This window comes from Vespa crabro, chromosome 14, assembly GCF_910589235.1.
Source record: "Vespa crabro chromosome 14, iyVesCrab1.2, whole genome shotgun sequence".
NCBI classification, from domain to species: Eukaryota; Metazoa; Arthropoda; class Insecta; order Hymenoptera; family Vespidae; genus Vespa; species Vespa crabro.
Genome location: NC_060968.1, coordinates 4818521 through 4843520, shown reverse-complemented (window position 1 = coordinate 4843520; position 25000 = coordinate 4818521). Strand labels below are relative to the sequence as shown.

Genomic DNA, 25000 nt, shown 5'->3' with positions numbered 1-25000 from the left:
TGACTGTCTCTGTGTGAGTGACAGATAAAGAGAGAAAGATACAGAGAGAAAGATACGGAGAGAGAGATAGAGATAGAGATAGAGATAGAGATAGAAAAAGAGAGAGAGAGAGAGAGAGAGAGAGAGAGAAGAGGAAAGGCGTCTCTCTCACCCGGCACGAACGCGGCAAGGCCGAGAGAAGGAACAGTAAAATTGTGGAGAATGTGTACGCGCCATCAGGGTGGCCTAGATTCGGTCAAGACCTGCTTTCTAGGCAGCATTTCTCTTTATCACCGGCTACGCCGGTGTACAACTCTCCGTCCCTCTCTCTCTCTCTCTCTCTCTCTCTCTCTCTCTCTCTGTCTACCTGTATATTTCTTCTGTTTATACATATTGTGCGTGCGCTGTGTGTATCACGTGCGCGCACATATGTACATATGTATGTACGTATATGTGTGTAGGTAAGTTTGTATGCATGTATGTAGGCAGGTAGGTAGGTAGATACGTGCGCGCGCGCATGTTGGTGAACGGTCGGTAGATTCGCGATGCCAGAGAAAATCCACGATGCACGTATACATATGATGTACGTACATACGTATTTATATATATATATGTATATGCGTTGCGTTATGTTGTGTTGTGTTGTGTATGTACCATGGAGAAGCGACGCAGCGGGAATTGACCCTCGATTTTTAGTGTCGCTTAGTCGTACTCGCAATCGAGTATGTTCCATGATAAACCTGTGGAATATCGTCTCCGGTTTCTTTATTATTTTTTTTTTTTCGTTTTTCTTTCTCCCTTTTTTCTCTTATATATATATTCTATTAAAAGTAAAACTAAAAGAATGTGAAAATTATCGAAGAACGCAATTCCTATTGTGTTTTAATTATTTTTCCAAGATGGGGTCGGGACTCTATTTTCTATCATTTTTCTTTCTTATTCCGCAAAAACAGTGAGAAAGAGAGAGGAAGGGAACACCTAATGAAATTTATATATCGTTAGGGTTAAGTCAGTTTATGTTCCACGATTAATCTGTAAAATAAATCATCTGCATGTTTTCTCTTTTTCTTTCTTTCTTTCTTTCTTTTTTTCTAACGTCGATATAGACGGAAAAATATTAAAGAACAATTTGAATCGTATCTTAATGATTTTTGCAAGATAGCATTGAGACACGATTTTTTGCTACTTTTTTTTCTTTCTTTTCAAATAGAAAGAGAGAGAGAGAGAAAGAGAACCAATAAGATTTATGCATATATAAGGACAACCATACATACAAGCTGACGTCACGTGAATCACTTCCTCTACGTCACGAATGTTCCTTACGGTTTCAACATTTCTCTCTTTTTTCTCTCTCTCTTAATACTCTTTTTTCTTTTTTTTATATGTAACCAGAGACACACACGGTCGGAGCTCGTCGTCAAGTTCGCGCGTTCATTCGCGGGATAAATGAAACTAAGCGGCTGCCGCCGTCACGCACAGCCACGAATCGACACGCGATATAACGTATTATACGTGTGCGTGTATTCTATATTACTTACGTGCAAACAAACACACGAACGCACGCACACGCACGCGTGCGCGACAAAGAGAAAGAGAGAAAATATCAAAACGAAATCTCGAGGAAAAACTTTCGCGGATTTATTGTGTTACGCGGGTAAAATCGAAACGCATTTAATATTTAATTAATATTTTTTTTTCCGACGAATAAAGTAAAAAAGAGAAAAGCAAAAGTAAAGCTAAAAGAAGAAGAAAAACAAACGTTTACAAGAAGAAAATAAAATATATTTATCGGAAGTTTGTAATATATGTGGTATAATTAAATTCGAACGTGTTACTACGTTAGTCAAAGGGGAGGTTAAGTTTTAGGCGCGAGGATAATTCGTCGATTATTGGTTGGTTATCGGAACACGTGACCTACCGTAATCGACGGCATTTCAAACGCGGAACGGGGCAAAGGCAAATAAATCGTCACGCGAGGAGAAATGTAAAGAAAGAGAGAGAGAGAGAGAAGAGCTTTTTAATTCGTCACCGACAGAACGACAGGTCGTTTAACGCCTCGTAGATTATTGTCACGTACTCCTACGCACGCTTACATTGACCGTTTCACAGTGCCGGAAAGTCGAACGACGCACAGCTGTGCGTTCATGAGTCAAAACAATGTATAAAGGACCGGGGGCATGCGTTGCAAAAAGGATCGACGTGTATATATATATATATATATATATATATATATATATATATATATATATACATATATATGAAAAAAAATCTCTTTTGACGATGTTCAACGAAAAAAGGGGGAGAAAAAAGAAAAAGAAAAAGAGAGAGTGGAGAAAATAAAGAAAAGAGATGTGGAAAAGAAAAGGAGAAAGAGACATCGGATTAAACAGAGAGAGAAAGAGAGAGAGGGAGAGAGAGAGAGCTTAGAACGCGATATAGAACGTAAAGCTGTGTGCTGGTTCGCGGATATCGCACGAATCAAAACAAATCAGGTCCGCGCGTCCGAGGGGCGCGAAAAGGCGGCCGATTCGAAAATCGAAGCATCGATCTAACACTCGTCGCACCTTTCTCCTTTTTTTCTTTTTCTCTTGATACGATTCGATCGAAACTAAAGAATATATATATATATATATATGTATATGTATATATGTATACGTATCTCTTTCTTTCTTTTTCTTTCTCTTATTCGTTTTATATCGAATAATAAAGAATAATAATGATAAATTAAATTTATTCGTACCTTACCATGACCTGACCTAAAAACGATACCAAGCACCGGGGAAGCACAATTTGACTGGTTGAGAATATATTGGCAGGTCCAGCGGGAAGAGGACCGATGAAGAAGACTGGCACACGCACGCACTTTTACACCTTGTAGTAGTCTCTTTCGTTGCTAAGGAATGCCTTTTGGATCGTCCGTTTTGCAGAGCGAGCCTCCTCGTTTTCTTCTTCTTCTTCTTCTTCTTCTTCTTCTTCTTCTTTCTCCTCCTCCTTCTCCTCTACCTCCTCCTTTTCTTCTTCTTCTTCTTCTACTTCGTCTTCGTCTCGACCAATCGGAGACTCCAGCTTCACGATACTTCTTCTCCTCTACTTAAGCGAGATCGTCTTTTAACACGACTAAGAGACGACTAACAAGAGCGACGCGCGCGCGAGAGAGAGAGAGAGAGAGAGAGAGAGAGACTGAATGACTGAGAGAGAGAGAACAATTTTTTTTTTTTTTTTTATAATATTACTATCGTTAGAAAAAAAGATATATATGTATATATATATACATATGTGTATATATATATATATAATATATACATCTATCTATATATTTTTTGTTTTTTTTTCTTTTTTTTCACGCACAAATGAAGACACACTGACACAGGATTGAGAGAGAGAGAGAAAAACAACAACGACGACGACAACGATGACGACGAGGACGACGACGACGACGACGACGACGACGACGACGACAACGATGACGACGACGACGACGACGACGACGACGACGACGACGACGACGACGAAAACGACGACGACGACGACGACGACGACGAAGACGATGACTACGACGACGACGACGACGACGACGAGGAGGAAAGGCAATAAGGATATATACTCGTAAGATCGAAGACACTAGTGACGACGAAAAATATACGCACCGCGCGCGCCGACGACGACTGGCAGCTGTCACTCGCAGTTTGCCCGTGAAAACGTCGTCCCGCGAACTGTTCCGGCGAATCCTCGGCGTACCGAGCGAGAGACAGAGAAAGAGAAAGAGAGAGAGAGAGCGAGCGAGCGCGCTTGCCTCAGGAACGAGCGAGCGAGAGAGAGGGAGAACCTTTGGAGAAGGAACGAGCGAGAGAGATATATATACATATACACACATATACGTATGTATATATATATATCTATATAGATGGAGAAAAGTAAAGGAGAGAGATAGAGATAGATAGAATAAGAGAGAGAGAGAGAAAGGAAGATAGAGATAGAGAAAGAGACACGCACATATGCACACTAGGGGGCACCGCGATGGCGACGGCGGCGGCGGCGGCGGCGGTGGCGACGGCGGTGGCGACGACGACGGCGGCGGTGGCGGCGACGGCGGCGGTGGTGGTGGCGGCAGTGGCGGCGGCGGCAACGGTGGACGTCGTTCCGTTGCGGACGGTGGCGCAAAGCGATTAAGCGATTTTGTTGTGGACTCCGATTCTTCCCTTCTCTCGTCGTCGTCGTCGGTTCTCTCTTTTTCTCTTTCTCTCTCTCTCTCTTTCTACTCTCTTCCTCCCTCTCTCGTTCTCTTTTCCTTTCTCTCTCTCTCTCCCCCCCCCCTCCTTCGCTCTCTCTCTCTCTCTCTCTCTCTCCCGGCTTTCCACTTCTCCCGCGCCGCCTTTCGCCTCTCCCGCCGGCTACGATACGCGCTGAACGCGCCCCTGAACGGAAACCAGGCTTCTACCCCCCCCACCATCGTTACCTACCGAGAGACATCCCTTCCGCCTTCTACGTCGCCCCGACATACTCCCAGGGCCGTACTTATTACCTATCGTAGCGCCACGGTGAAAGCTCGCCTTTTATTTTGCTTCTTTCTATCTCTTTCTTTCTTTCTTTCTTTCTTTCTATTTATTTATTTATTTTTTTTTTTTTTTTTTTCTCTGTCTCTTTCTCTCTCTCTCTCTCTCTCACTCTTTCTTTGTTGTCTCTCTCTCTCTCTCTCTCTCTCTCTCTCTGTCTCTCTCTCTCTCTGTCTCTCTCTTGTTTTCCTTCTTACTCTCGTACTCTCTTGTTCATTTCTTTTTTTTTTATTTCTCGTTTATTGTTCATTTTGATTTCTTACGATGAAAATGGCGAATGTCGTTTTTATATCGGCAAAATTTTTACTTTTGAATCTTGTTTCTGGGAGCGTATCGATCGGTAATTATTTGAACGCGCGCCATTACCGATTGGGGTTTGAACTTATCGTTCCGCGTGTTTGAATTTTTCTCGATGTTTAGAGAAATAATAATTAGGTTGGGGGCTCGTAAAGCGAACTTAAGTTTTTCTCATATTGGCCGGTAAAAAGGATCATACGTTTTTTGACGTACGGGAAAATCATTGAAATAAATTATCGTTAGTGGGAGGATCGTTTATTTGATTATTTTTCTTTTTCCCTCTTTTTATTTTCTTTTTCTTTTTTTGTTCTTTTTTTTTTTTTTTTATGAAAAGAATTAAAAAATCTCTTAGTCGATTTAACAACGACTTGTTACGTCCTGCATGAGAAACTTGTTAAATGGACGAAATATATTTACGTTCGAAATGATTTGAATAATTTTGACAATTTGTCGACATTGTCAAAGTTTTCTTCTTACCGCGTTCGTAAAATTTTGGATCTAGGGAAAGAAAAATAAACGGAGAAATAAAAGGAAGAAAGAAAAATATTGCAATGCCTCAAATTTGTTCGTGTAAACGTAAAAGAATAATAAAGGACGTTGTCCTTTTTCGTTTAACATCGATCAAATATTTGAAGAACGGGCGACGAAATTTTGGCGTACGGTCCTGATGTAGTTGGCCGTTCTCTTTGCCCTACTATTCGCGTTTTGGTTGCGCAGAAGACTAATTTCAATTCTCTGCGCCGCGTCTCCCCGTAAGGGACAGGCCGTTTCCGTGCGTCCCGGCCGCCCGCGCGCAGAGACTCGGCGATCGTTAACGCGTAGTACCACGGCCATTGTGCTAAAAGAATCCACGACGCTCGGATAGTGAACGCTGAGGACCGGGGACGTGTAGTTTTTCCAAGTTTTTCCTCCTGTGATATTTAGATTGTGCCAATATAGGTGAGTAATCTCTTAAAAAGCATCATCTCTTTCACATATTAGATTTGTTAGTTTCGCCGTTTGAAATTTACTCCTTAGAATATGAGATATTGAGTGTGTGTGTGTGCGTGCGTGCGTGTGTGTGTGTGTGTGTGCGTGCGTGTGTGTGTCTGTATGCCTGAGAGAGAATGAGAGAGGGTAGAAGGGATGGGAAGGAGGGAGAAAAATTTTTAAGGTTATTTCGTAGAGATTCGTGAAAAGCTCAAAGGGAGAAAATCGAGTCTCTTTGTTCCGCCATGGCGATTACGATCGTTTCAAATTCGACGTTTTCATATCCATTCAGAGTATCATCAATTTAGATTCCTCGTTCGTTCTCTTCTTGATTTTCTTTATGCGAAAGGAAAAAAAGATGATTCGTCGGACGCTTAAAATGAATGGTTTCTTATATCGTTATTAGGTACTTAGAATAGGTTCAGATTTTCCGGCACGTTTTACGGAGTTTTCGCCATTTTGTCACGAACGAGTCCGCATTGTCGGCCATTACGTACGTATGTCTCAGGTCCCGATCCAGGGACGGACACACACGATTTGTCTCGTCGAATACATAGACGTTCTTACTTTTTTATTGCTTATTATTTTACCGGTATCTCTTCTCGTGATTCTCGGCTTAACGTTCTTTGCATGCTTCCTTCGTTCTTATCTTCGTAACATTCGTTTCCTACTCGATTCGATAAGCTAACGTTTAAGTGAGCATAAAAAAAAATAAAGAAAAATAAAAAGCAGAAATATATTAATATGGAATGATATTGCATAGTAGATTACAATCTAACGAAAAGATATAGGTTAGCGCGTTTATATTTTTACATATGCTTATGTATATATATATACACACGCACACGTACGATGCATATTTTTATTGCAATTTGAAAGTAACAAAGTTTTTTTCTTTTAAAATGATTAATAAGTTTTACGAAAGTATCGCAAAAGGACAAAAAATTGAAAAAAAAAAAATAAGGAAAAAGAAATGAAGTGAAAGACAAAAAGGACGTTGACGTAAACACATGCCGGTTTTTTTTTTCTACAAGATAAATATTTTTCCTATTCGATAATATGTTCTCATAATCCTATTCGTATAGATCGAAGAGAAAAGGTCGATATATATATATATATATATACATACATATATACATATTATGATATATTATTTCTATCTAATAAAATATTCATATATGCTTGTATATATATATATATATATATATATATATATATTAGATGTTTTGTGAATTTAATTGAAGAGGAACGCGCGCGCGTCCTCCATGGGGCAAGAAGAAAAAGAAACAGTCGCGTTGATATCGTAGTTACATTTTTCTTTTTTCTTTTTTTTTTTTTTATTATTTATTGTTTTCTTTTTCTTTTCTTCTCTCTTCTTTCTTTTCGTTTCTTCTTTTTTTTTCCCTTTTCTCTTGAGATGTAAAGCGCGCATGCTCTAGAAGGTTTCCTTCTTTCCTCGTCTTTCATCCCCTCGTTCCGCTGTTCCTCTCGAGTCTCCCACCATTGAAAATCCTAGTCAGAGTGAGAGAGAGGAAGATATATAGATAGAGATAGAAAGAAAGAGAGAGAGAGAGACGAAGAACGAGACTTGCGCTCTCTCTGACGGGCGTCGCGAGAGTGACCGAGCAACCGTGTGCCGCGCCATTGTTGAAAAGGGCAGCGCTGGAGACGCACGCCGTGGCTCGGACGTCCGCTCACGGAGTTTTTTCCCCACTTTTCACCGATCCCCCGATTGCTGTGATATTAGATTCTTTTTTATACACCCTATATTAGGTGAGTGCCAATATAAAAGAAACAAGTTCGATCTAATAACAACGGATCAGTGATAATCTAATCGAATATATATCTATATATATATATATAAATGTTCATGTATATATATATATATGTGTGTATATATATATGTATATCTTCATATATATGTACATATGTATGTATGTATATATATATATCAAGTGGATAAATATATCTGTGCGTTAAGAATATCACTTTTGGAGAAGAAAATTCCGGAAAATCTTTCTCGGGACCGGCTGACATGGCGCGGGCGTTTCCCCTCCGCGTTCGGTTCGTTTACTATTGTACGTAACGACTATAAGATTAACTTGATGATAAATCGTATTAATTCTTTCTTAATCTTTATATATATACATAGAACGTGATACTTTGCGAACGGTATCGTTCGATGGGACCTAAGCGTTCGCGCTTTTCCTTAAGAGCTTTTTACCCATCGCCATTTTGTCCGGGTGCTAGTTCGCCGTCGGCCATATTGCCATCCACGTCTCGTCACGTCTTCTCTCTCTCTCTCTCTCTCTCTCTCTCACATTCTCTCTCATTCTCTCTCATTCTTTCTTTCGATCTCTTACTCTTACACATATATTCTCGCACAAGTACGTATTCATACACATATTCCTCTTTCTCTCTCTTTCTCTCACGCTCACGCTCACGCTCTCACGTTTAACGAACATCTTTATTCTTTCTCTTCCTTTTTCGATCTTCCTTCTCTCTTTTCCTTTTACCGAGAAGACTTAGCTAAGAAATTGAACGTTAAAGGCGTGTCATGTTTTTCTCTGGTGTGTGTACGCGTACTACCAAGCGTACGATATAAGATCGAACGAAATTATTTGTCAACAATTTGTTTTCCTTTCACGCACGTTGCACCGGGGCGCCGTCCTGACGTAACAACGCGACTCCGGCAGCAGATAACAATATAAATAGATTACGCAATCGGACAGTCGCTCTCTAACTCTTTTTCTTTTTCTCTTCGTCGTCGCATCTTTCTTTTTATTCGTTCGTATCGTTCGTATCGTTCGTTTGTGTGTGAGATTTCAACAACGTATCGTTCGTCTCTCTCTCTTTCCACCTCCACCTCCTTCACCTCCTCCGCACCTCTTCTCCGTTCCACTTCCACCCCTCTCATCTCGTGCGGATTACCCGCGTTTCTCGACTCTCTGCGCATGTGAGAAGAGAGGGCAGGATCGATTTGCCGCTTTATTGCGCGTCTCTCTGATGTAAATCCCGGTGACGTAAATCAGCTTGTTCTCTCGTCTCGTCTCGTCTCGTTTCGTTTCGTTTCGTTGCGCCACGATACAGCACGCTCGCTCTCTCTCTCTCTCTCTCTCTCTCTCTCTTCTCTTTCTATCCTCTCTTCTTTATCTATCTATCTTTTTCTTCTTCCCTCTCCTTCTACCGTATTTTTTATTCTCTTTAAATCGTCCCTCTACTATATACGGATTTCATTAACTCGAGCCCCAGGCGCCATGGCAACTTCTTGTCGTATATTATCTATCAATCTGTGTTGTTGGCTCGACGTTCGCGATTTTCCTGATTATCTTCAAAGATTTTACGTATAATCCATAAAAAAGAAAGATCAGAAAAAAATTCAGGTTAGACTGCGACATTCATTCAGTTCTTTCTTTTTCATTTTCTTTCACAAAATTCATAAAACATTTTCTCGCGTTTATCAATTTTTTCTTTTTTTTTTTTTTATAAATATGAATGCATACATATACAACGAATGATTAATCAATCAATCTTTCTCTCTCCCCCCTCCCTCCCACCCTCCCTCTCTCTCTCTCTCCCCCAATTCGGAGTGATCATTCGAACAATTTCATTGCTATATAAAAGAAAATGAAAGAAGAAAAAAGATAGTAAAAAAGAAAAAATAAAAAGTGGAAGGAAAGAAAATTTTTTTTTCCGGGGCCTAGAGAATCGAGCAAACGCCCCTGGGTCCCAGGGGGCCTCGAGACGACGCGCAAGTCGTGCGCAGAAGTCGACTTTCTTTTGTGCGCATGCGCGGTGCTTGCGCGTCCTCCTGCATCATCCCCACTACCAAGTTGCACGGTTATACCGTTACGAGAGGGACACGCACAAAGGAAAAGGCCCAGGAGAGAGAGACCGTTCCAAGCGACGCGCTTGCATCACACGGCCATTTTGGAAGCTTCGGTGCTTCGTTCCGGAGCTTTCGAGACCGCGCGGTCGTGCGTGCTTGGTGTGTTCCATCGAAAGAGCAGGCGGTGCACGGAAAGGAAGGGACACGCAAGAAACAGACTGAAACGAGGATAGATAGATACAGAGATAGAGACCGCGACAGTTAGATAGAATATAGATGGATAGAGACGAACAGATAGATATAGATATATATACATATACAGATAGATAGACAAATAGAAACGTGGTGCCGTAAGTGCGTTGTGCCCTCTTCGACGGTTCGATGTACGATTTAATTGTTAAACGTGGAAAGTATAGATAGTATCGGGCGTGATCGGTCAATATCGTATTTCGTCTTCCGTCATTTCGATTACGGGTTCGCAACGCACCCAGGGAGAGAGACGCGCACGCGCGCGTACGCACACACTCACTCATACACATGAGACTTCGTCAGCATCAATATTCTCAACACGACAAACCTGATCGATCAACCAACAATAGCCGTGTGTGGTTCTCTTTTAATTTCGCAGAAACGAGGAAACGATACCAGAGAACATGGAGGATGACCAGCAGTTCTGCCTTAAATGGAACAATCATCAGAGCACACTGATACAAAATTTCGACACGCTTTATGAAAGCGGTACGCTGGTCGACTGCACGTTGGCAGCGGAGGGGAAATACCTAAAGGCCCACAGGGTAGTCCTCTCCGCGTGCAGTCCATATTTTGAGGTGAGTTTTTTTTTTATTCCTCATCACTTTACGTAATCGCTTGTTTTTCTTTGTTTTGTTTTTTTTTCCTTATTTACATGCGCATGTATGTATATATATATATAAACACAATATTTCAATGCGAACATAATAATACGTACTTACATACGTGTCTTATGGTTTGCGTGACATCTCAGAATACATACGTATATATTTGTATGTGAATTTCGGTTTTGTTTGCTTTATTTAATGGGATAACCTTTTTCACGTTAATTATATTAAGTTACGATCAAATAATTCAATGGCTTCAAATACATTTTTTTTCTTCCCTCTTTTGTTTTTTTTTTTCAATGGATTAGAAATATTATAATGCAGGATTGATCATTGTGTCGTTTATAGTTTCGCTCTTTTTTTTTTTTTTATTTATTGTTTTCCTTTTTTCTCATTGCCTCTCTCTCTCTCTCTCTTTCTCTCTCTGTCCGGAGTCAGATCAATACCAAATACATGGGTGAGAGAGAGAAAGATAGAGGGGGTTAGCGTGAGAGGGAGAAGGGACGAAAGGGGTTTGTCTACCGAGCGCGCTCATAGGGGAAAGGGGGCTCGTGTTGAAACAAGATGGCCGCTCTGCTGTACTTGCTGCTTCTCTCTCTCTCTCTCTCTCTCTCCCCCTCCCGGTGGGAGAGAGCGAGAAGCAAGAGCCAGACATATACTCCCTCTCCCCTCCTTGCTCTTGATCAATACAGAGAAAGCAAGATGGCTGCTTTCCAGGGCACTTCCCTGGGATTTTACCCTGAACTCCATTGGTAGTTGGGGCAGGGGGAGAAGGGTGGGTTTAGGGAGCGGGATCTGTTTCGTATATCGATTGAAATTTAAACTAAATTTATATTAACATTGTAGTATGACTTAACAATCAATTGCACATATATATATATATATAAATATATAAATATGTATATATAGTTTAATATCAAGTATTTTCATTATAATACATGCGCATCTAATTTCTATTTTTTATTTATTTACTTTTATCTTTGTTTTTTTTTTTGTTTAAAATCTTCTATTATTTTCTTTTTCCATTGAAAAATGTTATTCCTGATCGTAGGAAGATAACTTTTTTTTTTGTTAAAGTAATACAGGACGGACCTGAGAAAATTTCTATATTCATGAATTTTTAAAGACAATTACTCCTTTTTAGAAATTTCTTAAGTTTAGGCTTTTTGCAAGTATAGCTTTAAATATAGTTTTACGATACAACGAGAAGAACAATAAAAATTTGCATAAAATATATCTCTGAATAGGGTAATTTGATTTTTAATATCATCCAGGGGGAACTTTTGGTACAGTCTGTAATGAGTTATGAATTTTTATGTAATTCCTCCATTTATATATGTATATATATATATATATATATATATATATATATATATATATGTATATATATGTTATATAATGTTTGGCTTACAGAGAATTAACACATACGCATATACGCATGTTTATCTTGGATCAATTTCGATGATTTGTTGCGATATGATTATAACGAATATTTTGATTTGATTTCAGGGCCTCCTCAGCGAGCACTATGATAAGCACCCTGTATTCATACTCAAAGATGTAAAATTTAAAGAATTGAAGGCGATGATGGATTATATGTACAGGGGAGAAGTGAATATCTCCCAAGACCAACTAACGGCACTCCTTAAGGCTGCCGAGTCATTACAAATTAAGGGCCTTTCGGAAAGTAAAACGGGCGGTGGTAACAATAAAACAGTTTCGAGGGTATCTAAAGTCGCGCCACAGCCGAGGTCATCGCCGTTAAACATTTCCTACGCGTCTTCCGGTCTCACCATAGAAAGGAACAGAGTTCCTAGACAGGCACAAAGTTCTATAGGGGATTTGCCCGAAGACTCGCACAGTCCCCAAATACCTAAGGAGCTTTCTTCGAGGTAAGAGATATATATATATATTTTTTTTGTGATAATACCTGTCGTAAAAATAAAATTAATTGAAATAAAACAACAACCATGTTGTGGAATTTTCCAACTATTTTTATTGGTTGTTTCTTTTTTTTTCTTTTTTTTTTTTTCTCTCTAAACGAATATTATATTAATTCACAGGGAGGGCTCGCAAAGTCCAACATCAAAGAAAAGAAGAAGACTTAGAAGAAGAAGCGTCGGTGAAGATAATTCCGTAGAAAATCACGAAGCATCGAATTCAAGCGATATACCTCAACAAATGGGCGTGCCGGCACTTGCGATAGCACCTGTCGCGGACGAAAAAACGAACGCTGATCCCACGGACTCCCTCGGCAGGTCAGCTTTAATGACGCAGCTGACGAAACCTGCCGATGAGATGCTTCAGGTTAGAGAGAGAAGATCAATTCTCCCAACTTTTCCTTTCTTTTGTTTTTCTTTTTTTCTTCTCTTTTTCTGTGTAAGTACAAGATGGTCGCAAAAACTCCTTCCTATAGGTGGTTCAAAAGTGTTACTAGGTGATTCGGTAGAAATCAATTGCTCTCTTTTTTTCGAGATCTTTCACGCTTGTAATTTTATGATTCGAAAAAAAAAAAAGATAAGAAAAAACAATCCTAAAGACCTGAAAAAATTGATTTTTATGATCATCCAGGAATTTTTGACTCGCTTAGAAAATTTTGATCTTTCCATCCTATAATATATCGATTATTGACAAAAAAAGAAAAAAAAAGAAGAAAAAGGAAAGAGCGGATATATATTATTAAACTCATTTATTTTTGCCAACGTATAATGGAACTTGAATTATATTAATATTCAATTTCTTTCGCGCGTTGGCATATTAAACTTCGTACTTTATCCTGCTGCCTGTTAGCCTCAACACATGCTCTCGCAGAGGGGAAACGGTGCGATACAATTTTCGCTATACTTCCTACAATTTTTCTTATCTTTCTTGTTATCATTATTATTATTGTCATTGTCATTTTATTTGTTTAGTTTAAATACGAGGTGTATTAACGTTGAATTGTAATTTATCCTTAGATACCACTCGAAAATCCCGAGCCAAATGATAATCTCATCGAGCCAAAGTCCGAGTATTTGGAGGACCAAGAAGAAAGCGTTGAGGATCTGACCCTAGATGATGATATGAATGATTTGAATGAAATTGAGCAGGATACGAATAGGGCCGGGCCGTCCCATGACAACTCTCAACATCCTGGTAAGCCATCCGAATTATATTAATTAATTAATTTATTATTTATTTACTTATTTATTTATTCAAATTAATTTTTGTTGTTCTTCTACCACCCTTTCCCTCATCATTCTTGATTCTAATCCTGGGTTTTGATGACCGTAGTCAAATGCATGTGGTTTAACAAACGTCGAGTCGTCTATATCTATTTCTAAAAACAAAAAAAATAAAAAAAAAAGAGAAAATAAAAAAGAAACAGTAGTAATAATTTAGCTTAGCTTTTACGTAGACAAGAGCATATATATATTCGGTGGATGGTTGAAATATTTAAAGAGAGGGTCTCGCACAGAACAGGTCACTTGCCTATATATACGTATATATATATATATATATATATATATGTAAAATTTATATATATATATATAGAGAGAGAGAAATGCATATCAAAATCAGCGAATCCTTCTATCCAAAAAGAGTCCTTGGATAGAAGCGGAGCTTCTACACGAATTAGAATTCTAAGTCCCCAATTAGAATTCTTTGTTAGGTGTTGTCAGACAATCTTCATGATTTTAGGATTTGGGACTCATTCTTTCTCTCTTTTTCTCTTTTTATCCATCTATCTCTCTTTCTCATTCACTTTCTCTTTTTCTGTCTGTTTATTCTCAAAGATGATGATGATGATGATAATAATAATCATCATTATTAATCATCATCGTCACTGTTATCATGATAGGGTCGATAAGAAAAAGCAAATCTGATTGATTGATTGATTGAATGAATGATTGAATGATTGATTGATTAATTTGGTGTCGCGGTTCCTTTCGTTGTTATGTTTTCTTGGTATATCATTTAAAAAAAAAAAAAAAAAAAAAAAAAAAAAAAAAAAAAAAAAGAACGGGATAAATTAGCCGACACACTAGCTTGGGTTTCCTCGTTGCAGGTGGGGGGGCGGGAGCGCGGTCTCGAGGGTCGAGAGGGAATGTAGGTGGTGTTGGTGTGGTCGTTGGTGTCGATGGTGGTGACGTCGTTGTTGGTGACGTCGTTGTTGGTGAGGACGTTGGTGGTGGTGGTGCCGCCCTTTGGGCGTCCCATTTCCTCGATTGTAAAAAAGTGCCGAACACGAGACGTCCTAGGCCAGAGGTTGACGTAGGCGCGTTGCTTAAGTCACTGGCTAACAAACAGGGGAGAAAGTATAGTTTAGATTCGGTTAAAATGTCATTGGAAGCTATATTGCAACAGGGCGTTAGCACCACTCAGGCATCCGAGATGTACGGGATCAATCGGTCGACCCTCCAATTCTATTTGAAAAAGTTGAACGTCGTCAGGAGGAGATGGAGACAACAGCCTAACACCTTGGTCCAGCCTAGACAATCTTAGTGTGTGTAGTATGTGTGTCCGTCGTCGTCGTCCGTGCGTGTGCGTGTGCGTGTGTATGTGTGTCCTCCGTTGTGCGCTCCTTCGCGCGGCATATACGTAACATATATACGTGTCCATCAAAACCCGAAATCAATAAGATATATATGAAACGTGTATGAAATAAATAGGAAACAGAAAGAGAAAGTAATAACATCCTTTTCGTCCGTGGACGCGAGACGATCGCGTGTTTTATGTTTATTATATAGATCATAGATTGTAAAAAAAAAAAAAAAAAAAAGAAAAAAAAGAAAAGAAAGAAAAAGAAAAAAGGAAAAAAAAAAGAGAGCAAGTGACACGTTCGATGTGTGCTTCGTTTTTTCTCTGACTGATGTTTTTGGGCTCTCATTCAAATCTTCTTTCATTCTATTTCATCCTTCCTTCCTTCCTACCTTCCTTCCTTACTTTCATATTCTTCATTTTTGAGAACCCAAGCTTTCTTCAATGTGTGTGCATATTATGTGATAGTACATGTATATGTATATATAACATATACATATACAATATTTTCTCCTTAACCCCTTGACATACAATGACGTCTGGGAGACACGTCATTCATTTCATGTGCCATTGTAGACTTCGACGTCTCTGAGACGTCAGGAACGGTCTCCGGTGGACGCCGTTACAGTACATTATTAATTTGTTTTTAATTATTTCACTGGCGTGAAAAATTCTGTCTTCTTTAAAATGTTCAAGATGCTCTCCTCCCTTCTCTCTTTCTGAATAGTATCGATAATAAAATAAATATTTTTTTAAAGGATATAAAAAAAGTATTCTTTTGTATGCTTGATATGATAGCTATCTATCTATAATGCTTATGTTTTCTATTCTCTAAGCTATTTGATTCAACAAAACAGTTGATTGTGTAAACTTTCGACTCAATATTGCAGAATATATGCCATGTAATTTGTCTTTTCCTGATTATCCGACACGTGACAGACAGTCGCAAAATGACTGCACAATTCGACTGTAGATAAAACATTGGGCACATTTTCCTGAACATATACCTTCGACTAATAATAAAAAACATCCTGCAAAGAGATGTCATGTCTGCGTAAAAAATAATATAAGAAGTGAAACAACTTGGCAGTGTAAAAAATGTTTAGTTCCTCTACGAATTTCAAAATGTTTTGAAATGTTTCATACTTTACAGAATTATTACTTTGTTATTTTATAATGTAACTTAATTATTCATTCAACCTGATTACGTTTTATATTAGCAACGCAAATCACAAAATATAAAATGTTCTGTTTCTAAGAATAAAATTATCCTTTTTTAAAGTTTTGCCCTCTTTTCTTCGAGTTCTGTTTCTAAGCTTGCACATAACTGTGTTCAGTTAGGCCAAATTAAATAGTAATTTTCGGGCTCGTTAAATTCCATTTTATTTGTATGTCAAGGGCTTAAGCTCGACCCTATGTGGGTATTTATCCTCCCCTCCCTCCCTCCTTCCCCTCTTTCTCTCGCTCTTTCTATTAAGACACATAAACAGATGCACACACAGACACACACGATCAAATCCAACGCAAAGAGAAAAGAATATTTTCTAATTTCCACGCTATTATAAGCAAGAGCTTTGAAATTCTTTCAAAAGATAGATAGGAGGATATAAAAAGAAATAAGAAATAAAACCTTAATAAGAAGTATATTAACACATTGTTGAGATAGGACAATCGGAGATTTGAATCTCTGCGTCTTTATTTTTTTAAGTCTCTTTTAAGCGGTTCAAAAGTTCCTTAGATTACGTGATATTAGAAATTAATTGGTCTTTTAAAAAGACTTAGTCAAATTGATATGAATTTTGTATGTGTATAATAATACACAAAAATACGCGCTAGACGCTTCATCATATAGATCATCAATTAAGTTTTATCACTTCTATTTGCATAAAGTGGACTACATTTGCATTGTATACAACGTTATTGCTATTGGCACGTAATATATATATATATATGTATGTATATATATATATAAAGAAAATTCAGTTTGACTACGTAGTGTTTTTTACAATGGCTCCACGATTATACATTCTAAACAATTTTTAATGTTAATAATAATGTTTCGTTTTGAAATAGTTGCACATGCATATTTGATATATTTAAAAAAAACATGTTTACTGAAATGTGCACATAAACAACACAGTGAAGATAAGCGATCCGTTTCACGGTGTATATATAGTCTCTCAACAATGTGTTAATTATGTTCATTTGAATTTCTCTTTCTCTCTCTCCTCTCTTTCTCTCTCTCCTCTCTTTCTCTCTCTCTCCTATCTTTCTCTCTTTCTCTTTCTTTCACTCTGTAAGTGTCGATATAGTTCACTTAACAGCTAGGCTGTGTATAAATGCATTTGGCATTGTAATTAAAAGCGTCCGTGAGAAAAGTATGTATGTGTGTCGCCTGTATAAATATGTGAGAGAATGCGTGTACGTACGTACATATGTATGCTTGTATGTATGTACGTCCGTATGTATGTATGTATATATACGTGAGTTAATTATTCACATGAACGATTGTGTAATATATTCGCATTTTATCTGTCGTCGTCATCGTCCTCGTCGTCATTGTCGTCGTTGTTTGTTGTCAGTGAGCGAAGATGATGAAGAAAATAATAATAAGAAAAAATTGATCTAGTCGGGAGTTTTAATGTCCGATTTATAAATGTTCATTCGTTAAATTATTCCCGTTGTATAAGGACTGATTGACAGACTGCCCTCTCTCTCTCTCTCTCTCTCTCTCTCTCTCTCTCTCTCTCTCTCTCTCTTTCTTAAGTGTGATTTACAAATTTCTATCGAATTTTCTGCTGCGAACAACCCTACGTTTATAATCTTATCACGTAATAACGTATTTTGACCGTCTCACCGAATAAATCGTGCCAATATTTTTCTTTCTCCGTCCTCGTTTTAAAGAGAAACGAAACAATAAGGAAACAAAAAGAAAAAAGAAAAAAAAAATAAATAAAAATAGTAATTAATAATAATTAATAATAATAATAATTAATAATAATAATAATAATTAATAATAATAATTAATAATAGACCTTTTAATGATGGATAATGAATGAAAATAAAGTATATCACCCTTTTGTTCCTACATTTCTTGTTATTATTATCGTTATTGTTATATCTTTTATCTTTCTTACTCTTATAATACTGAATATAATTTAAAAGCCAGTTAAAGATCAAGAAGAAATTTATTCGTTCTATTGTCCTTTCTTGCTTTTTTTCTTATTTGCTTTTTTTCTTTTCTTTTCTTGTTTCTTGTAATGTCGTTTAGATAGAAGGGGAAGGCCCTTTTTTTTTTATATATATATATATATTATAACCCTCTATAATCCATTATAGTTAGAATTTTTTGTTTTCTATAGAAAAAAAGTTATCTGATGTGAAGCTCATGTTTATTATTCAAATATATTTGTACTAAGTATTTTACTTATGTTAAAAAGAAAATAATACTTGAAATATATTTGTTATATAATGAAATTTATCAAGCAAAGAACGAGTCAAAAGTGGCAAAGTGATATAAAAAAAAATCAATTATTCTTTTTTCAAGACTTTTTAACCACTTGCGGTGGAAAGACGTGTCACGCACGTCGAGATGCTTCTGTTACCGAAACGCCAACGACGTGTTACACACGTCGTCAGCCGATTGTTGCAGTAAGAAAAATGACGTGCGTGGCACGTCAACTGTTAATGGAATTTTGGTTGCAAAATGGAAAGACAAGAAAGACATATATGTAATTTCCACGAAGCATACAAAAATTGAGATGGTCGAAATGGAAAAAAAGAGATGGAAAAATAATAATAGCCCTATAACAAAGCCCAACATCGTTTTGGAATACAATGAGGGTATGGGTGGAGTGGATCTACAAGACAGTTATTTATCGTCTTTTAAATTAATGAGAAAATATGCTAAAAGTTATGAGAAAATATTTTTTTACATAATGGATATGGCACTGTTCAATTCTTATATTTTATATTGCAAAAGAATGGAAATAGCAAAAAAAATGTAAAAAGTATTCTTTTTCGAAGTTTCGAATCGATGTAGCCGAACAAAATTTTAGAAACTGTATGTCCTCCTGATTACCAAAAACGTGGAAGGATATCTACTGGAAACGCTCCGGATCGCTTACAAGCGAAGCAATGGGGACATTTCCCAAGAAATATACCGCCTACAAACGCCAAAAAAAATCCACAACGGAGGTGTGTAGTGTGCGCTAAACATAAAAAACGGAGTGAAACTACGTGGGAGTGTAAAAAATGTCTTGTAGCGTTACACATTCCAAGCTGTTTTGAAAAATATCACACTCTGCAAGATTATTAATAAATAAATTTAGTATTCGTACGTAATGTAATTTTATCATCATAGTTGATGCGTCTTTATATTCTCTTCTGGAACCCCCTGAACGCTGCCTGAACGCTCCCCGAGAAGTGATTTGCACTCGACTGTTCTGGCACGCGCAACCGTGAATTTCTTTGCACCGCAAGTGGTTAATTTAGCGCAATTAAGCTCTTATTGTTTTATGATTCGAAAAAAGGAATTAGCTTGAAAAAGCATCATGGAAAAATTCTGATATGAAGTGACGATTAATTATATATTATCAATTAGAAATTAATTTTTTTTTTCTTTTTTAACAGATACATGAGATTTAGTTAAATATGACATGATATTATAGAGGGGTTATACATGCTTCTTTTTAGACTTTATATTTTAGAACATATAGCTAGATGTGTTTAATTGCTTTCTCTATTCTTGGAACGTTCGAAAGAAACGTAATAATTAATAGATTTAATTGTACAAATTAACACAGTTTAATTAAAATTAATTTAATTACATGCGCACATACATATATATATATATATATATATATATACATACAAAAACACACATTATTAAATATAAATTTATATTTTAACACATTGCTCACCGATCGACGTAGTTAATATACTCGTATTTGCACGTGCACGCAACTTATGCAATTATTAAAATTACAGGATGGACCAAAAAGTTCCTGGGCTCTTAGTATTCCTACAATCTGAAAAACAAAATTTAGCTTAAAAAAAAATGTTGAAAGATAGTAAAATTGGATTTTTAATATCCAGCAAGTTTTTGGCCATTCCTGTGTATTACTATAAAGTGATATTAACACGTTCTGTGCCAAGCCATTTTTGCCTGACTTCTCGTTCAGGCCATTTGATATTTTGACTAAAGATTGATATATTATCACACATCTTTCACAATATTTCATTACATCATCAATACATAAGTAGAGTTCTCTTGTTTAGAGTAGTTATCACATCGTGTACCACTTGTGGTACACGTGACGCTGCGATCAGGTCGATTGCAAAAGTCAGTCGGTTCGAAACTTTTCGATTAGTAAAAAAACCTGCTGCATTCGAATTTGTTCAATAAAAAACGATTGAAATAAAAGATTTAACGAAAGAAGAAGTAGGTAAATAAATACGGAGATAACATTTTTTATTTTTCATTTGTTTCTCTTGAAAAACAAGTTTCTATTATTTACTTTCATTAGGTTATTCTTTCATCTTGTAATTTTTTGAATTGAGCGAGTTGTTCAACTTTCATTTTTTAGCCCTGATGATAGTTAATATGGAAGTACACGACGGAGATAGTTCCAGTTCTATTTCCATTGAAACTGCGACAAACTTTAAAAAACGACATGAAATTAAAAAAACAGCGGGCAAAGCGAGGACAGCTAGACAACGTTGCATTTCTTGCTATAAACAAAATGTAAAAAAATTCGGTACCGAAGTAGCAAGACAAAAAACTATAAGAGTAATGACGTTTTGCAGCGATTGCCCGAAAAAGCCGTCTTTATGCCTCCCTTGCTTTAACAAAATCCACCATTAAATGTAATTATTAATTATTGTATATATAACAATTAAATAAACTTATGTGTTTTGTTCTATATTGCATTTTGTATAATGCATCATTTTTTTGATTGAATGTCATAAGATATATGCTTTCAGCGCATTAAATAAATATGACTGCGTGTACAACCGGTTGGGTACACATGGCACGGAACGTGTTAATTATTAAAATAATAAATATTGAGCCGGTGTAAACGTATTACATTACTTAGAGCATATAAGCCGGTCTCAACAATGTGTTAAGATATATAAATATATACAATTTAATATATATATATATGTGTGTGTGTGTGTGCGCGCGTGTGTGTGGGTGTGTACGTTTGTATGTCTGTCTCTTGTCTGTCTGTGTTTTCGCGCATGTGTGTGCGTAAGAGAAAAACTTAATGGGAAAATTAATATTAATATTTTTGTCGTTATTTCTTTTTTTTTTTTTACTTTTTTTTACTTTTTTTTTTATTTTTTTTTTTATTTTTAATTCATCAGCTGGCCTTGCAACATGGCACGTTACCGGTGATCGAAGTAACGCGGGTGGTGTCGTGGGTTCGGTGGCAGGTGCACCAGGGACGACGGACGAAGTTTTTCTTGCAGCCCAGGAGGCCGCCCAGGCCCACCGCGACTCACAAGGTAGGCTCATCTACGGCATTTTTCATCTCTATCTGGCCACCGTAACAATGGGCACTGTGATGATGATAATTGGCCATAACGAGAAAAAGAGAAAGGGTTTTTTCTTTTTTTTTTCTTTTTTTTTTTTTCTTTTCTATTTTCTTTTAACGATCAGACTACGAAACAGGACCGTCCTCAGGAGGATAATACAAATAAATATTAAAATGTCGGATAAAATGAAAATGCAATTGTTGTTCAAGAAGATTAACAGTTCAAAACAAAAGACAAAGAAAAAAAAAATAAAACGAACAGATCAATAATATGACTGCTTTTCACTGAATGAACTACGAATAAATTTTTCTGAGATTTTTCTCATTTAAAAAAAAAAAGGAAACAATTTTTTTCTACAGATATATATATATATATATATATATATATATATATATATATATATACCATACGTGTGTTCGTTCGTAAGAGAGTTCATTCGGATTTGAGAAGAGTTGACAAAATCGGATTAGGTAAAGTCAGTAAAAAAATTAATAAATAAACAAATAAATAAAAATGAGAGTGCCAATTGCGCAGGTGGGTCAGGATTTTTTTTTGTTTTGGAGGGAAAACATCATCATTTTTCCCTCCGCTGTCGGATAACGTGGTACAAACTTAGATTCCGGTATGTTCAAGAGTAGCACGGTCTCTGAAAAAAAAAAATCAACAAAAACGACTTACATATATGTATATATATATATATATTCTATATATATATGTGTATGTAAATATGAGATATATGACGAATACACACACACAATACAATACAATATATATATGTATTTCATTGAAGGCATGTAGCTTCCTTGTTTCTTCAATATGTATATATATATATATACACGTACACACACACATATACAATTATATAAATACATATATATCTGTTCCTCTGTGACATATATATTACATCCTCTCGTATATATATATATATTATTCTCTTTACGTATATATAATCTCTTGTCTAATTTTCTTTTTTGTTTTTTATAAATATCCAAACGAGCGATGCCACGGATGCAATCAATGAAAATGTCCGATGAAAGAAAATTTTATTTGAAGGAAGAAAAAAAATTCTTTTTTCTCTTTTTATATATATATATATATATATCTAATCATTTTTATTCTATTTCGTGGACATATTTGTCAGAGTGTGACGTGACGTCGCTGGTTATAACCCTCTCTCTCCTTCGAAAAGGAAAAATGAAAGAAGAGAGAACACTCGAGCTCTTTCAAAAAGCACAAGCACATTGGACGGAAGACGTTTAAATTCATTTAGGAAAATAAAGAAATAAAGAAAAAAAATTAGAATTTTCATATTTCAATGATTTTTTATTGTTATTATTATTATTATATTGGTATTAGTAAAAGTAATATTTTTAAATAGTTTAGAAAAGAAGAGATAATCGTTCAAAAATAAAAAGATCGAATAAATTAATTACAGTGAGATAGCACAAAGAAAAACCCCCTCCTAATTATAGTATCAAGCGAGAAATATAAAACCGGGGTATATAAAATGTTAAAGATTGATTAGAACGAAATGAGATGAAGGAGAACGAGAACGAGAACGAGAGAGAGAGAGAGAGAGAGAGAAAGAGAGAGAGAGAGAAAGAGAAAAAGAGAGAGAAATAGATAGAGAGAGAGAATGAGAGATCATCTCTGAAAATTAGAGTCGCATAAAATGACGCGAGTTTTCTTCGTTACATACGACATTTAATTTATCGTATGTATTTTGGAAAACAATTTTCTTTCTTTTTCTATTTTTTTTTTTTTTTTTTATATATATAAATAAAAACAGGTTAATGGTGCGAAACTCTCTCGTTGGTGGTCCTTTCCTGTTGAAATGAAATGTTTAAAATTCGTTTTTTAAAAAAATTGGTTACGTGTTTCGTGATAATTAATATTATCTGATTATAATGCAGGTATGCAATACAATAATGCAGATTGAAAAAGTTGGTCCAGTCGTCGTCATCATCATCTTCATCGTCATCGTCATCGTCATCTGTGAGGTCTGTTCGACAACTCAAGATATTTTCTTCCATGAGAAGAGAGATAATATTCGAAGATATGATCTTCTACATCTTCATTGCTGCTCCTATGTGAGAGATTGCCTTGAAGTTAACAAAAAGCAAGGGCGTGGCTTTCTCCCCCCTCCTTCCTCGTATCTACATCTAGCTGACCTTGGACTCGATAAAACTTGTCGTTTTACTGCAGTCGTCATTGACTTCTAACTTTTAGAAGTGACGTTGTAAACATTTTCTTATAGTTACTATCTCTTCCATGGAAATATTTTCAATAATGGCTAACTCGAATTTATCATTTGTCAATTTTTATATCGCTATAGACCCAACCAATGGTTTATAATTGAATTTCAAGAAATCCTCTCTTACGATGAAATTTCTTTTCTTGATCAGCAACATTTTCTCTGATCGCAATTATTCCATAACAACGATAACATTAACAAATAATTTATATCTTGTTGGACTTAATTTCAAGTTCCGCAATGTAATTGTTCTATCTAAATCGTATACATCTATTTTTAGATAATGCGCGTGTCTGTAAAGGAATATATAGGTGTGGTGTACATCTATAACAATGGGACCTAATTTTCTTCTTCATGACGATGACAATTCTCTTGATGGTCATCAAACCGTATCGAAGATTGTACCTATATTATTATTATCATCGATTAGGCAGCTGTGATTTTTAGTCATTTGGCAACAAAGAAACTGATTCCACATAGGTGGGAGAGAAATAATACACTCTGTAGTATTCAGCTGTCAGCTAATATTCTTATTCTTCTATTTCTTGTACGTTGCATCTGCCAGTAACCAACAGCTGCATCCTTTAACAAGCAGATGTTGGCAGTTTTTCTTTCTTCTTCTTCTTTTTTTTTTTTTTTTTTTTTTTTAAGCTAAACACGCAGTTTTCTTCTAGAGTATATAATAAGACCATTCTGTTATCCTCTTATATTTATTTATTCAATAATATTCGGAGTTTAATAGGACACCATCTTTGAGAGTTTAACATCAGCAATTTTTATTTCTTTTTTCGTGGAATATGGAGGGGGTAGCAGCGACATTTTCGTACACGCGATTTCTTAGCATTTTTCTTACGTTTTAAATAAATAAAATGTTTTCTCTTAATATATTTGTCCTGTGTATAATATATACATATATATATATATACACAAATATATGCGTGTATATATATACACACATAGGGAAAAAGATAGAGTAGGTGATTGCCCAGTTACACTGAGGTGATCCAACGTGGGAAGCAAGGTAATTCGGGAGAGAGAGGAGCGATTTTCTCTGTCAATGCTAGCAGCCATGATGTCCCGTTAAATAATACCGCATGTCACACTCATCCAACATATTTGTTTAATAAATAACTAAATAATATATTGTGGTTGATTTTTGGAAAAAAAAAGAGAAACAGAAAAAGAAAAGAAATAAAAAAAG

General features: G+C 36.3%; 4 protein-coding genes and 1 long non-coding RNA gene across 53 annotated transcripts in view; 2 read left to right on the top strand and 3 right to left on the bottom strand.

Moving 5' to 3' along the window:
• LOC124429120 (zinc finger CCCH domain-containing protein 13-like) overlaps nt 1–856 on the top strand; it is an 11208-nt gene extending 10352 nt beyond the window's left edge. The window contains exon 5 of the mRNA XM_046973978.1: nt 95–856. Within this exon, the coding sequence (XP_046829934.1) occupies nt 95–440 (346 nt within the window). The 3' untranslated portion in view covers nt 441–856. The remainder of the gene's footprint in view (nt 1–94) is intronic.
• LOC124429030 overlaps nt 1–3620 on the bottom strand; it is a 44023-nt gene extending 40403 nt beyond the window's left edge. Inside the window, exon 1 of the mRNA XM_046973740.1 lies at nt 2725–3620. The gene's annotated coding sequence lies outside the window, so the exon portion shown is untranslated. The remainder of the gene's footprint in view (nt 1–2724) is intronic.
• Nucleotides 1–3679, bottom strand: part of LOC124429053 (carbonic anhydrase 7-like) — a 393187-nt gene extending 389508 nt beyond the window's left edge. The window contains exon 1 of the mRNA XM_046973844.1: nt 3627–3679. The gene's annotated coding sequence lies outside the window, so the exon portion shown is untranslated. The remainder of the gene's footprint in view (nt 1–3626) is intronic.
• A 1927-nt stretch (nt 3680–5606) lies between these two features.
• Nucleotides 5607–25000, top strand: part of LOC124429034 (longitudinals lacking protein, isoforms F/I/K/T-like) — a 284869-nt gene continuing 265475 nt past the window's right edge. For 36 of the 49 annotated variants that reach the window (XM_046973776.1, XM_046973808.1, XM_046973786.1 and 33 more), the window contains exons 1-6: nt 5611–5768; nt 10256–10454; nt 11994–12376; nt 12548–12791; nt 13442–13619; nt 21375–21515. In XM_046973776.1, the coding sequence (XP_046829732.1) occupies nt 10281–10454; nt 11994–12376; nt 12548–12791; nt 13442–13619; nt 21375–21515 (1120 nt within the window). In that variant the 5' untranslated portion in view covers nt 5611–5768; nt 10256–10280. Of the gene's footprint in view, nt 5769–7413; nt 7572–9034; nt 9182–10255; nt 10455–11993; nt 12377–12547; nt 12792–13441; nt 13620–21374; nt 21516–25000 lie in introns of those variants that run through there. The other 13 variants (XM_046973772.1, XM_046973775.1, XM_046973774.1 and 10 more) reach the window with 6 other exon arrangements.
• Nucleotides 7124–8766, bottom strand: LOC124429070. Its single transcript, XR_006943368.1, has 2 exons — nt 8262–8766; nt 7124–7310 (listed from the first exon to the last, which is right to left on the bottom strand). It is a non-coding gene; the product is annotated as an uncharacterized LOC124429070 (long non-coding RNA).